The 13,375-nt window shown below is 38.4% G+C and overlaps 1 protein-coding gene and 1 pseudogene across 1 annotated transcript; one reads left to right on the forward strand and one right to left on the reverse strand.

Annotated features, from left to right (window-relative positions):
• The first annotated feature begins 737 nt into the window (after positions 1 to 737).
• On the forward strand, positions 738 to 2,656 carry LOC131791326 (transmembrane protein 45B-like). Its single transcript, XM_059108661.2, has one exon. The coding sequence runs from the start codon at positions 809 to 811 to the stop codon at positions 1,676 to 1,678; it is 870 nt and encodes a 289-aa protein (XP_058964644.2). The 5' UTR covers positions 738 to 808; the 3' UTR covers positions 1,679 to 2,656.
• Positions 2,657 to 7,250: 4,594 nt separating this feature from the next.
• Positions 7,251 to 8,646, reverse strand: LOC131774746 (uncharacterized; annotated as a pseudogene).
• Between the last annotated feature and the right edge of the window lie 4,729 nt (positions 8,647 to 13,375).

The following is a 13,375-nucleotide window of genomic DNA, read 5'->3' on the forward strand; positions in this document are numbered from 1 at the left end:
CGGCAAAGGAATTACATAGGAGTCCTTAGTAACCAGCAAGCCCTAACAGCAGTTGAGATTTTAAAGAATTTAACCCTTTAACTCCCAAGATCTCATTAGTAATTCTCCCTACTGTCTGCCATAAAATACTTATAATTTCATTTCGGAGAATTTGGTATTGGATCAACTTGTAGTCCCCTAATTGAGTTTTGTTCTCACTTGTCTGCTTGATTCTGTGTTAATATTGTAAGGAGAAATTCTATCTTGGTCACCCATGGGAGTTAAAGGGTTAAGGGACTTTATCCTCAGCAAATAATAAGCAGAACAACAAACTGAATGAGAAATTGATAGTTAATCATCCACAGAACTGGTGTGAAATTGTAGCGAGTCATTTTTTTTTTCTGTTTGTTTTAAGTTTTCTTGTGGAATTACTCTTTTAAGCCATTACTTTGAAAATTTGACCTCGTTTTCTTAACAGTTTCACTTATTATTAATTTTTTGCAAAAAAAGATTGCATGCATTGCACCTCGTAAAGGAAAAGAACAAACAACATTCCTTGAGGCGAATTTCTTATCTGTCCATAGCCAAAGGGCGAACTGGCATGTGCAAAAAAACAAGCGAAAAAAAATTTTTTGCTTTGTTTTTTCGCTGAGCAACGATTCAACGCAGAACCCATTGACAAATTAATTGGCACAGCTGGTCGTGAACTGTCAACATGAATGCTAAATAGCTACACGAGAATCCATAATAACATTGGTCCGTGGATATAAAAACGCTCTTGACTGCCCTTGATTCGACATCAGTCTCTAGTACATGTGTCTTGAAAATAATGGGGAGCTTCATCGGTCACGCAGTGCCTGGGTCTATATTTCTGTTCATTTCCGTCTGGTCCTTCATCGGTACTCTTATTCGAAAGCATCAGAACACGAAACCTAGACGAGGTTTGCTTCGCTCAAGCGGTACAACGTGCGCGAGATTAAAAACCCACGCACCTGTCTGGTACCCATGTCCCGGAAAGACTCTTTCGAAAATTCCACTGGAACCCATTTTAAAGGTGCTCTGTGCGTTTGTGGGGGTTCTCGGGGAGCTTTTCTTGCACCAGTCATGGAGACTGATCGGCAAAAATGGAGAATTCGTCGAAGACAACATCAATAATCATAGCCATGCCGCTATGTATTGTTTCTTCGGCCTCTCTGGTGTGGTTGATCTTGTGATGTGGTATGGTGTAATTTCTCTACCGCCGATGACTGACTATGTGATCATATCAGCAAGTTTCTGGATCGAAGGATTTCTCTTCTATTTTCACCTTCAAGGCCATTCAGAAATAAGTGTCCGCTTACACGTCATTCTCTACATCGTGATTTTCATCACAGCGGCCTTGTTTCTCGCTGATGTCTTTTTTACGCAACATCATTCATTGTTCTCGCTAATAAGGGCTGTTTTGATAGCTGTGCAAGGGTCTTGGTTTTACCAAATTGCCTTTGTTCTATATGGCCCCAACCCTTGGAAAAACACTCCAAAAAATGTTGAAGTGTTGCCGATCGCTTTCGCGTGGCATTTGTTTATTTTCTTAATTCTTTCCTTCGTGTTCGTTGCCGTGTTTAATCGATTCTGCGGGAAAAAATATACTCGAGATAATCAATTAGATGAGGAGATCTCGGACGAGGAGACAGAAGACATTCCTTTGAAAAGTACCTAACACCAGGACAATATACTGGGAAATTGAACGGATCTTTTTACAGCGCGATACTTACGAACAATTAACATAAGGGATCTCTGCCAAGCTCCAGTACGACTTGTGAGAGGAAAATAGATCGCTATCAACTGGAACTGGATGCAGGTGCTTTTAATTTCTGAAATGGCCCGCCGATCAGGACGAAGAGAAATACAAACTTTGGTGGTGTGAAATCTCACCACTTGCCAAGCTACAAACTTGAATCTCAGTGAAAAACATCAAGCTTTTTTTTATACACCACTGTCTGAACGAAAAACTACGAGAATCACATTACCCATTGATATTTTCCTATCGATAAATTCATAATTCAAGGTTTGCGAAGGTTCATTTGCAATTTCGATTTCTGCTGCAGCGTGAAAATTTGGGGGGTTATTTCAACTATTTTTAGCGGGGTAAAAAACAGTGTGCGCTTTTTTTTTTCTTTGATGCCCTTACCGTAGATTAGAATTCGATTATTAAGTCAGCGAAAAACACTAAATTGAGGAAATTCAGAAACTGTTGTGAATCATTGCTGTGGTTTAGAGCCTAACTGCAGCATGTTCCCGCTACAGTTATAAATATTGCGGCGCTTCAAATTAAGGACTGCTGAGTTAAGGGCAACTAATATTTTTTTCGTTTTATTCTTAGCTGAGGGCGAACAATAAACAGTGGCATATTATTTCCTTTCATAAAACATTGGGAAGTTTTTATTTAATCAAAAGTCTGGTGTATTTGATATTTTGACATTAGGCGTCCCCAGGCAAGGCTTACAAAGGGATATTGTCTCTGTTTGTTTTCACAATGCAAAGGATGTAATGATTTCTTTACAATTTTGAAAGGCGTTGTTTTAAATAACTGCCACTACCGTTTTTGAATGAAAAAAAAACTTGAACTCCTGGAGAGAACAAACTTACTGCGCACATCGGTTGGACTCTTACGGCGTTACCGTTTTTTCTTCAGCATATTGACCCAAAAAAGTACTTCGTTTTTCATATGCGCTAAGTCAATTGCCAGATCAATTTAGACTTCCGAAAGTGAAAATAAAATTTGCATTTATTTTCAAAAGATTTCGACATAGCGTGACAAATTTCAGTTCCCTCCGACAGCGAGACAGCTCCTTTCTACGAGACACTAGAGACTATCATTTAGATTCTTGGTTACTATAATACCTATGCAGTCCTGTATTTTCTCTTGATTACGTTGGAAAAAAAAACCTCAAAGCAGATATTTATTTTGCGTAAAAGACGAGAACTAATCCACCACTAATCAGCGAAAATGAGTTTTCTAACCGTAATTTAAAACATTTCAACCATTATTAATATTTTAAAGCTTTAAAAAAAAGTGTTTCTATAATAACGGGAGCAGGCCAGAAATATCGTGAATAAATTATCCAGTATTATGGTGGCCCACAACTGTCACGGCAAAAGGAATAACCTCGCGGCAAAAGAAAGAAGACTGACGGCAAAAGAAAACATGCAGTGAGGACATTGTTATTTCTTTTGCCGTGAGGTTTTTCCTTTTGCCGTGAGTCTTTTACTTTCATCGTGAGGTTATTCTTTTTATCGTGAGGTTATTCTTTTGTCGCGAGGTTTTTTCTTTTGCCGTGAGTCTTTTACTTTCATCGTGAGGTTATTCTTTTTATCCTGAGGTTATTCTTTTGTCGCGAGGTTTTTTCTTTTGCCGTGAGTCTTGTTCGTTTGCTGTGGGGTTATTTCTTTTGCCGTGACAGTTATGAACCATCGCACAGAATCCCTTCCATCCTATCTGTTTAAATGTCTCCAGTAAATAAAAAAAGTCTCAGCGTTTGTAGCCGTAGTGAATAGAAAAACAAAAATATTCTAAATTTCTCTACTGTAAATGGCGTGTGCCAGAGGAAAATCTCTTGAAGTTGGGTTAGCAGATATGGTGCGAAGACACTCAATTAAATTTCGATATATGTGGATTAAAGCTTTTCTTTAAGAGATTCCTGGAGACATTTAATGTCACGAACTAGGAGAAAACGTCAGGTATCCAGGAGCCAAAATTGTTCAGGGAGACTCTAGTAAGCTGGCAGAGTAACACCCACTCTTTCTACCTCAACGCTTTGGCAATCGGACATGTGGCGGATTTCATACTGAGAGCAAAATTGATGTTTCATCGGTTCCTGTAATAGTCTCACATGTTACGATTAATGTATTACGCACCGACTTTCGAACGTGAGTGATCATTTTCTATATCATTTCGCCGAATTTTCTAGCGATTTTTTAATGTTTTAGAGGATTGCTTTCTCCGAAATTATTACCTCCTACTTGAACGATGGTCGTCTTTCTTGTTGTGATGAGGATTATCTTATATAATGATGATTATGAAATTAGGCTCGCTCTTCTGATTAAGCACTACAAAGCTAGTCTCTAAATCGATGCCAAAAGTATATTCACACCGACAGTTTACTAATTTTTTTTAAGGAGCATAATTTTCGCTAAGCAAGCCAGACACTTAAATTGTTTTAAACGATCTTCATGAATTTTTAAATGTCATTAAAATGAATGAAATTACAAAGGATCAATTTCCTCTGCAAGATGAAAAACTGTCCTAGAAAAATCCTTTGAATGCCTCAAAGACTGCGTCCTTTTCCTTTTTTGCGCTTCAAGTATCTGAGCGTGTTTCTGACACATCAGTGATTAGAATTTTCCTTTTGATGTTCATAAACATCAGAAGACAGAAGCATTCTCAGTTCGTTGTCAAGAAGTTACGGACGATTCATTATTTATCGCCAGAGGAGTCGAAGGAGTGACTTGTCCCTTTGCAAAAGGCACCTCGTTGAACAGCTGTTTCGACGGCTTGTCTCAAAGCAAATGGGAAAACTAACAAGGAGGGCGGGCTTTCTGATACTCTTCAGTATCTAGGTAAGGATAAATGTTGTTTTTTTTAAGTTACTTTTTTCACCAAAATTCTTTAGCATGAATTTGGTCTCCTAGAGAAAAGCACAACATGGGAGAACGTTGTTCTTCAGGTAAACAAATAGACAGAAAGCGCATTTCTTATCTAAATTAGTTTGCTCGTGTACATGGTTCGCGTCTAGTTGAGAGGGCACGGAACAAGAAAAGAATCGCGTACGCTGTGTACTAAGTTCGCGTCTCACAAAAGACGGGAACTCGTCCTTTCAAACGGTATATTTATAGGTTGTGTGCTCAAAAACCTTTTACATTAGGGAGAAAAGATTAATTCCAGACTCATACTCACGCTAAATACAACTCTTTATTAAACATAAGGCATTTCGCTTGTGCTTGTGATACGCTCTAACTATTTCTAAATGAAGTAAACGTTTATTTGACGAATATGAATTTCGACAGTGCAATGTCATGCTGCAGTTTCTCAGGATTGCGTGATCATTTGAAATGCGTGACTGTCACGGGAACCGTTCTAGATATTTCATGACAACAGTAGTAGCACCAGAGAGCATGATACGTGAGAGACTATGCATTTCCTCATTTTGATTAATCCAGTGACGAGGTTTAAAATCTGTTCTCCGAGACTCAACTGATATCACACCTTCACCTCGCTGTTTGCGTTAAAAAAGGGACCCCCATTACCGCAAGGTAAAAAGAAATGTTTGAAAATTGGTCATTCGCGCAGTTCGTTGTGCAATACCCTAACAGCACTTCTCCTGGGATACCTGCATGCTAAATCTACACTCTTCCACGGCAATTATACGAGGCTAAGAACAAATCATACTTTGAAAAACTCACCACAGAACAGCATCTAAAATACTTCGACGGCTTTACATTAAATTTTTCTCCTTTAGAATTCGATTTCTAGCCACAATACCTTTTGACAATAATTAACAATCATTGGTGCAATAATGTTCCAGAAAATAGTTATGTCGGAACAATTCAAAATATATTTATAAACATTTTAAATTCTTACTTGATTCATAAATTAATTACATTTAGGAGAAACATTGTCCACACAAGAAATAACTTTAATTTGTTAGGTAAATAACCAGAATTTCACCATACACAATTTTATACGAGATAAATTTCAATTGAGCTGTGGATGAAGTCAAGAGAAGAAATAATCCTCAAAAGTGACTTGCAGTTTATGCAACAGAAACGAAGCTAGGAAAAAATTCAGGATTTGACACCAGGGGCCGTAGTATCGTATCTCTACATCTTATCCAAACCGCGCTTACACGCAGGCATCGGGCCTCCGGGATTCTTTCTAACTTTCGGCCGGCCCTCTTGACACTTTTCATAAAAATAAATTTTCGTATTAAAGGTTTGGTCAAATTGGAGATGGCTTGGAACGAGGCTTTGTTAAACAACGGCTAAACTTAGTTTTAGTAAATAGTGCTTTTCAAGTTAACTTGTAACAATTCCATTTGAAATAACATTATGCTCTTTCCCAAAAAGCGAAAGATTAAATAATGTTTCTAAATTTATCTCAAAATAACAGCATTTTACAAAAAAAGTTCTCTGAAATGGTTTACAAAAAATTTCCGTGCCTTCACCTCCTATACAAAGCAATTAGCTTGCAACAAATATAACATGCTTATGTAGTTAGACATTTCAACCCTTGCACTCCAGAGATTTAAATATAAATTCTCCACACGGTCTGCCATGCATTTCTTAAAGTTTTAGCGAGGAGAAAATGGTATTTAATCAATTAACATCCTTAAGTTGATATTTTACTTTCCTCTAATCACCTTCCTGATTGAAAATGTAATAATATTGCGGGAGAAATTCATTTTTGGTCACTCCAGGGAGAGAAAAGGTCACCCCTGTAACTTTTATTAATGACCAAGACAGAATTTCTCCTTACCATATCAAGCAGACAAGTGATGAGAATAAAGAAAAATATCAACAAGACAATTATCAGTTGATCCAGCACCAAATTCTCAGACTGAACATCATGAGAATTGAATGGCAGATAGTAAGGAGAATTACTAATGAGGTTCAGAGAGAGAAAGGGTTAATTAAAAAATATAATAATAATTCTAAATTTTAATTCACTTAGTATCTCACAAATTACTAGTGCAGCCAGTCTCTTCAGCAATGCAAACCACATACAAGAAACAAAACTTGAAAGAGATGACTGCTTCTCTGATGAGATAAGCAACTCTGTAATGGCCAACTGTCAATGTGTTTTCAGGCAAGCCACACAAACAGGGTTAATTAGATCATGCAAAGGCTTCCTGGTAAACTTTCCATATAGAATAAATTAAAATAGGCAAGCAAGTTATCTCGAAGTCTGATAAGTTCTACATGGCCTTCCATTTCTTTTAAAACATGGTGATTTTTTTCACTCAGGGAAGATGGCAGGGAAATCATAAACTCATTTACCCTCTTAACATGGGAATTTCTGACCTCCAGAGTATAAGGTTTGAATAAATCTTCTTCCCCCATCCCAATAGTGGCACCCATAGTACACATATTTCCTTTGCTTACGTTAGCATAACGAGATGGGTAAGTGGCAGCTTGATTTAACTCATTGTTAGCCCAGCTTTGCCAGCTCATATCAGCACTGGGCTGAAACTCTACAGTACACTGCTTGTTAGAAACAACAAATACATTACCCTCTAACATTTCCATTTCATCAGTGTGTTGCTTCCAGATACTTTGCAACACCTCATCTTTCTCCCCCTGAATGACACAATGTAAAATGTGCTGGAAATCCCTGCTTCTCACACTGTCCCCAAAATTCCATGATGTTAGGCTGCCAATCGACATGGTTAGCTGACTTGACTCAGGGGCCCCATCATCAGAAAATTGCATGATGAAATGATTTATGTTGTCATTAAAACAAATTAGCTTACGGAATAAATAGGGAAGTCTAAGGTGCAGATCAATTATCATAAACACCAACCCAGTTATTGTTCTGGAAACACCCGGTGCATTGGGAATTTGATTAACATGACCAATGTCAAGACTTCTCACAAAATTCTCCACCCGTTTGTCAGAAATAGCTATATTTGGCACCCTTAAGTCCAAACCTAAACATTTTATGTTACAGGGTACCCATAGATCAGAGTTTGGATCAAAAACTGAAGACTGAGTTTTGCAGACAAGGGCATACTTTCTGCGAGACAGAAAGTTCTGGTACTTCAAAAAAACAGCTTGTTTCAAAGCCTCATCTGAATTTTGATACCCTTTCATTGTCTTCATTCTCAAACAGACCCTGGAGATATTTCCCTCGTTTAAGTCCAGAAATCAGTTTGTCCATGGTTTGATTGTCAGCAGTAGATGAAATATAACCCCAAGCCCCATACATTGACCCTTCTTTTCCCCCATGAATAAATTCTAATACATTTTTTGTCTCCTGTCTTCGTCTGTACTTAGTGCTGGAATTGACATTTGTAATCATATCATAAGTTGTACGGGCATTTTTTTCTCCTAGCTACTGTTTACAGCCTTTTTGTTCAAGCAGAGATTTAAATTGATATTGCTCATTTAATTGTGTTACTTTTTCCTCTTGTTGCTTTACTTGATCTTCCTTTTCTTCCACACTCTTTTGAAGGCTTTTTAGCTCTTCTTCGACTGCATCTTTCAGAGCAACAGAAGTTTGTATTTGTCCCTCTTAAAAAAAAAACCAAAAAAAAACAAACAGAGAAATTAGATCTCAACATTTTTTGCAATCACATGTAAATAAAATACTAAAGGAACAGAATGTTGTACATAACATAACTTAATTTTCCGTTCGAACTTCAGAGTAGCATGGTGGTAAAAATGAAATCTTTTGCACGTTTCGAAAACACTCAAAGTTATAATATTACCATATTCATCCAGCCGAGCCTTTTTGGCTTCAATGTCCTGTGATAGCCTTTTGTTTTGTTCTTGTAACTCTCCTTTTCTTTTCAAAGCTACATGTGAAGATGAACTCTTCCAGAATGCGTGAAAAGTTCTACTAGAATCACAGCGTCCTTGGTGGGAATTAGGCTCATTGCATTTTCTGCGTTTTCGACTGCAAAGTGAGCAAGAAATTTAAGTTATTCAACATAACCACACAAGCGCAAATTCGACGTTCAGAATTGCTTTGCTTATCTATCGTCCCGTTTATCCCCTGAAAAATTGCTGGCCATACGAAGATTCTTCCTCGAATGGTCTTTTCACTGCCGTAATTACACACAACGATCGGCGATCTGTAGAGAATCCAATATGGCTGCCAGCAAGAAGCATCGAGCGCTCGATAAAATCGGGGTTTAAAATGTACAAATTTACGGTTTCCACGATTGAAAATACAAACAAACGGAGTCTACGGCTAAACTTCAGGAGCAACTTCAGAATACCCCGCCACTCATTTACATGTCATTGAATAACAATAGCGTCTATTGTGTTATGCCTCGATCTTCAAAGCCTCCCGACACATGTAAGTGAAGCGGACCAAAGTGGCGGGGTATTCTGAAGTTTAGCAGAAACGTCAGCTTTTTTACCCTTAACGGTGGCTAATTTACGTTTTCAACCCAGTTGTTAACACTAAATTACCTGCTAAACTTCAGAATACCCCGCCACTTTGGTCCGCCTCACTTACATGTAAATGAGTGGCGGGGTATCTTAAGGGAAAGCGCACTCCGACATCCGTCAGAAGAAGGTCATCTCGGGTAGATTTCCGATTACGAAATCCGAGCTCGCCCGATGTTGTCTTCGTGATGAAGGCCCTGTTTAGCATATTAGACCCGCAAAACAGAGTAGAAACGAACACGAGCTTCGTTTTCGCTCATGACTTCGTATTAGCGTCAAGTTATTTGCATTTTTTTCCGTTGCTAACCTATGTGACAGATTCCATAAAATACATTTGACGCCTCCTTTTCACGGGTGGCCGATCACAACTACAACGTAATGACATCTTCACGAAACCTGTCAAAAGGAGGATGTTAAAACACCGGAAATCTTCTGGATTTCTGATGAAATAAATTTAACGCAGTTACGTTCAGATTTTAAGCGATATATTGTTATTTCTAATATGGTAATTGTTTAAAAAATTGTACATTACCTCTATATATAGCTATATTACAGACTCCAAAAAATTTTTGCGATGCCTCCTTTTCACGGATGGCCGATTACAACTACAATATAGTGACACCTCCACGAAATCTGTCAAAAGGAGGATGTTAAAACGCCAGAGGTCATCTCGGGTAGATTTCTGGTGACGAAATCCGAGCTCGCCCGATGTTGTCATGAAGGCCCTATTTCGCATTTTAGAGCCGCAAAATAGAGGAGAAAGGAACACTTACTTCGTTTTCGCTCATGACTTTGTATTAGCGTTAAGATATTTGCATTTTTTTCCGTTGCTAACCTATGTGACAGATTCCATAAAATACATTTGACGCCTCCTTTTCACGGGTGGCCGATCACAACTACAACGTAATGACATCTTCACGAAACCTGTCAAAAGGAGGATGTTAAAACACCGGAAATCTTCTGGATTTCTGATGAAATAAATTTAACGCAGTTACGTTCAGATTTTAAGCGATATATTGTTATTTCTAATATGGTAATTGTTTAAAAAATTGTACATTACCTCGATTGGACGGAGATTAAGTTTGAATATAATGTAGCAGGCGATATTACTTTTGTCGACAAGGATAATCCGTGACTTGTTTCACCTACTACATTTTCTCTATCTGCGTTGTGCCATGATCATCATTGAAAATATTTTACGATAATGTTTTTTACAATATTTAGATGAGGATTTTCAATTCTAAACGCAAGAGCGTACTTAGGGAAAGATTTACAAGAAACAGTTTCTCATGAATATATTTTAAAAATTCTTTTAGCTGACTTCTACATAGATAAAAATTACTACATAGATATATTTCACTTCGACGATTATCTTAATAAACAATTAACGGGAAGTTCTGAGAATCAGTTTTTGTTCAGTTTTGACAGATTTCGTGGAGGTGTCACTATATTGGTATAGGTAATCACATGAGGCCAAGTACTATTAAGGATTAATTGCACGAGAGTTTTCAAAATTTTCCAAAATTGCCCGAGTCGCGAAGCGACGAGGGCAATTTGGAAAATTTTGAAAACTCAAGTGCAATTAATCCTTAATAGTACGAGGTCTCATGGGATTACTTGTTTATCAATAAAGGGCAAAATTTATACGACCTCACCCAGTCGTCTTCCTGTTTCGCCGATGTATAACTTATTGCAATAAGTGCAAGTTATGCAGTAAATAACATTGGCGGAGGTACACGTAAAGTGATCAATGATCTTAATGGATCTTTTGGGTCCCGATATTTTCTCTACGTTATGAATGAAAGGACAAGTTTTGCATCGTGAGCGAGCGCATTTAAAAGTTCCAGATTGGTCATAGGTTTGAAATGAACTCCTGACTAAAAAGTTCCTATGTTTTTGTCACGTTTGAATGAAATAAGTGGGGGTTGCGAAAAGATAGTGCCAGTCTCTGAATCGTTTTGGAGTAATTTAAAATTTTTAAGAATGATAGATTTAACTGCGTGGTTGTGAGGGTGAAATGTAAGAGTAAATGGAATGCGGTCAGTGTTCTCCTTCTCGGCCGTTTGTAGTGCTGCCTGTCGATCGATTTGTTGGGCACGGTGGTAGCCCGCTTGAACGACAGAAACAGGATAGCCGCGTTTATCGAAAAACTGGCACATTGCCTCTGATTTTTCGGAAAAATCAGAGTCGTCACTACATAAACGAAGAAGTCTGAGAAACTGTGAAAAAGGTATGGAGTTCCTGACGTGTGATGGATGTGAGGATGAATGCAACAAGTAACTATGTGAATCTGTAGGTTTGTAGTAAACACTAGTACATGAGCCGTTGCCTTCAATTGAAATTTTGATGTCTAGAAAAGCCAAAGAAGTGTCGGAAATTTCCCAGATATATTTAAGAGCCGGATGGAAGGAATTGACGGCGGTTATAAATTGAGTGAGCTCCTCCTTGGTAGAAGAGGTAGCGCCGATGCAATCGTCAATGTAGCGGCCGTAGAGTTGAGGTTTTGGGCCGTGGTATTGGCTAAGAAATTGATGTTCGATAAAACCTACAAAAAGATTGGCGTAGCTGGGTCCCATTTTAGTACCCATGGCCACGCCATTAGTTTGTTTGTAGTAGTTACCACCGAATGAAAAACAATTGAGTGTGAGTACTAGTTCGGCCAGACGGAGTAGTGTTTCAGAGCTAGGTTCCTTAACGGTGCGTAAATCAAAAAAATGTTTGAGGGCCCGGAGACCTTCGTCATTGGGAATGACAGTGTAAAGAGATGTTATATCCATGAAAAAAATTAGCTTGTTTTGGTCGAGGAAACTAAAGTCACGAAAAATTTCAAGTGCGTGTTGGCTGTCCTTAATGTAAGACGGTAGAGTTCTGACGATAGGTGCCATAATTTTGTCTAAATAGCTGGAAATAAGTTCAGTGGGACAACTGCAGGCAGAAACGATGGGTCGACCTGGGTTGTTAGGTTTGTGGATTTTAGGTAAAAAGTAAATACACGAAGTTCTAGGAGTAGTAATGATGAGATTTTTAGCAGTGGCCGGCAATTCTTGTTTAGCTCTAAGATCCTTAATCGTATTTTTGACAATGTTTTGGTTAATTAAAGTGAGGTCTTTGTCGACTTTGGCATAAAAGGAGGTGTCAGAAAGTTGCCGCAAAGCTTCTTTTTGATAGAGGTCGACCCGCAGGCAGGCAGAAACGATGGGTCGACCTGGGTTGTTAGGTTTGTGGATTTTGGGTAAAAAGTAAATACACGAAGTTCTAGGAGTAGTAATGATGAGATTTTTAGCAGTGGCCGGCAATTCTTGTTTAGCTCTAAGATCCTTAATCGTATTTTTGACAATGTTTTGGTTAATTAAAGTGAGGTCTTTGTCGACTTTGGCATAAAAGGAGGTGTCAGAAAGTTGCCGCAAAGCTTCTTTTTGATAGAGGTCGACCCGCAGGCAGGCAGAAACGATGGGTCGACCTGGGTTGTTAGGTTTGTGGATTTTGGGTAAAAAGTAAATACACGAAGTTCTAGGAGTAGTAATGATGAGATTTTTAGCAGTGGCCGGCAATTCTTGTTTAGCTCTAAGATCCTTAATCGTATTTTTGACAATGTTTTGGTTAATTAAAGTGAGGTATTTGTCGACTTTGGCATAAAAGGAGGTGTCAGAAAGTTGCCGCAAAGCTTCTTTTTGATAGAGGTCGGCCCGCCAAACAACAACTGCGCCGCCTTTGTCGGCCGCCTTAATGACAATGTCTTTGCGTTTTTTTAGACTTTTTAGTGCCGACCACTCTTCCGAAGAAAGATTGGAAAATTTGGTGTTACGATTGAATTTAAGTTTGTTGATATCGTGGCGACATTTTTTGAGGAAAAAATCTAAAGATGAGAACTGGCCCTCTGGGGGAGTCCATTTAGACTTTTGAGTCTGGAGTGTTTCGCAAGTATTTTTCTTGGAGGTGTTAGAATCATCCTCTTTGTCATGAAAAAAGGCTTTCAACTGAACGCGGCGAAGGAATTTTTCAACGTCTTGCTTAACTGAAAATTCGTCGGTTTTTTGTGATATGGGAACAAAATTTAAGCCCTTGCTGAGAACTGATTTTTCTGAATCGGAAAGTAGTAAATTTTCTGGAATGGTAACTACAGTTTTGAGGTTTTCAGGCGAGGAGTCGTTAGTAACTTGAGGGCTTCTGAAGTTTACCCCGCCACTTTGGTCCGCCTCACTTACATGTGTCGGGAGGCTTTGAAGATCGAGGCATAACACAATAG

This window comes from Pocillopora verrucosa, chromosome 2 (genome assembly GCF_036669915.1).
Source record: "Pocillopora verrucosa isolate sample1 chromosome 2, ASM3666991v2, whole genome shotgun sequence".
In the NCBI taxonomy this organism is placed as follows: Eukaryota; Metazoa; Cnidaria; class Anthozoa; order Scleractinia; family Pocilloporidae; genus Pocillopora; species Pocillopora verrucosa.

Bases quoted from the DNA above. Each gene is read 5' to 3' on its own strand.
- LOC131791326 (XM_059108661.2), top strand. From the start codon at position 809: ATGGGGAGCTTCATCGGTCACGCAGTGCCTGGGTCTATATTTCTGTTC.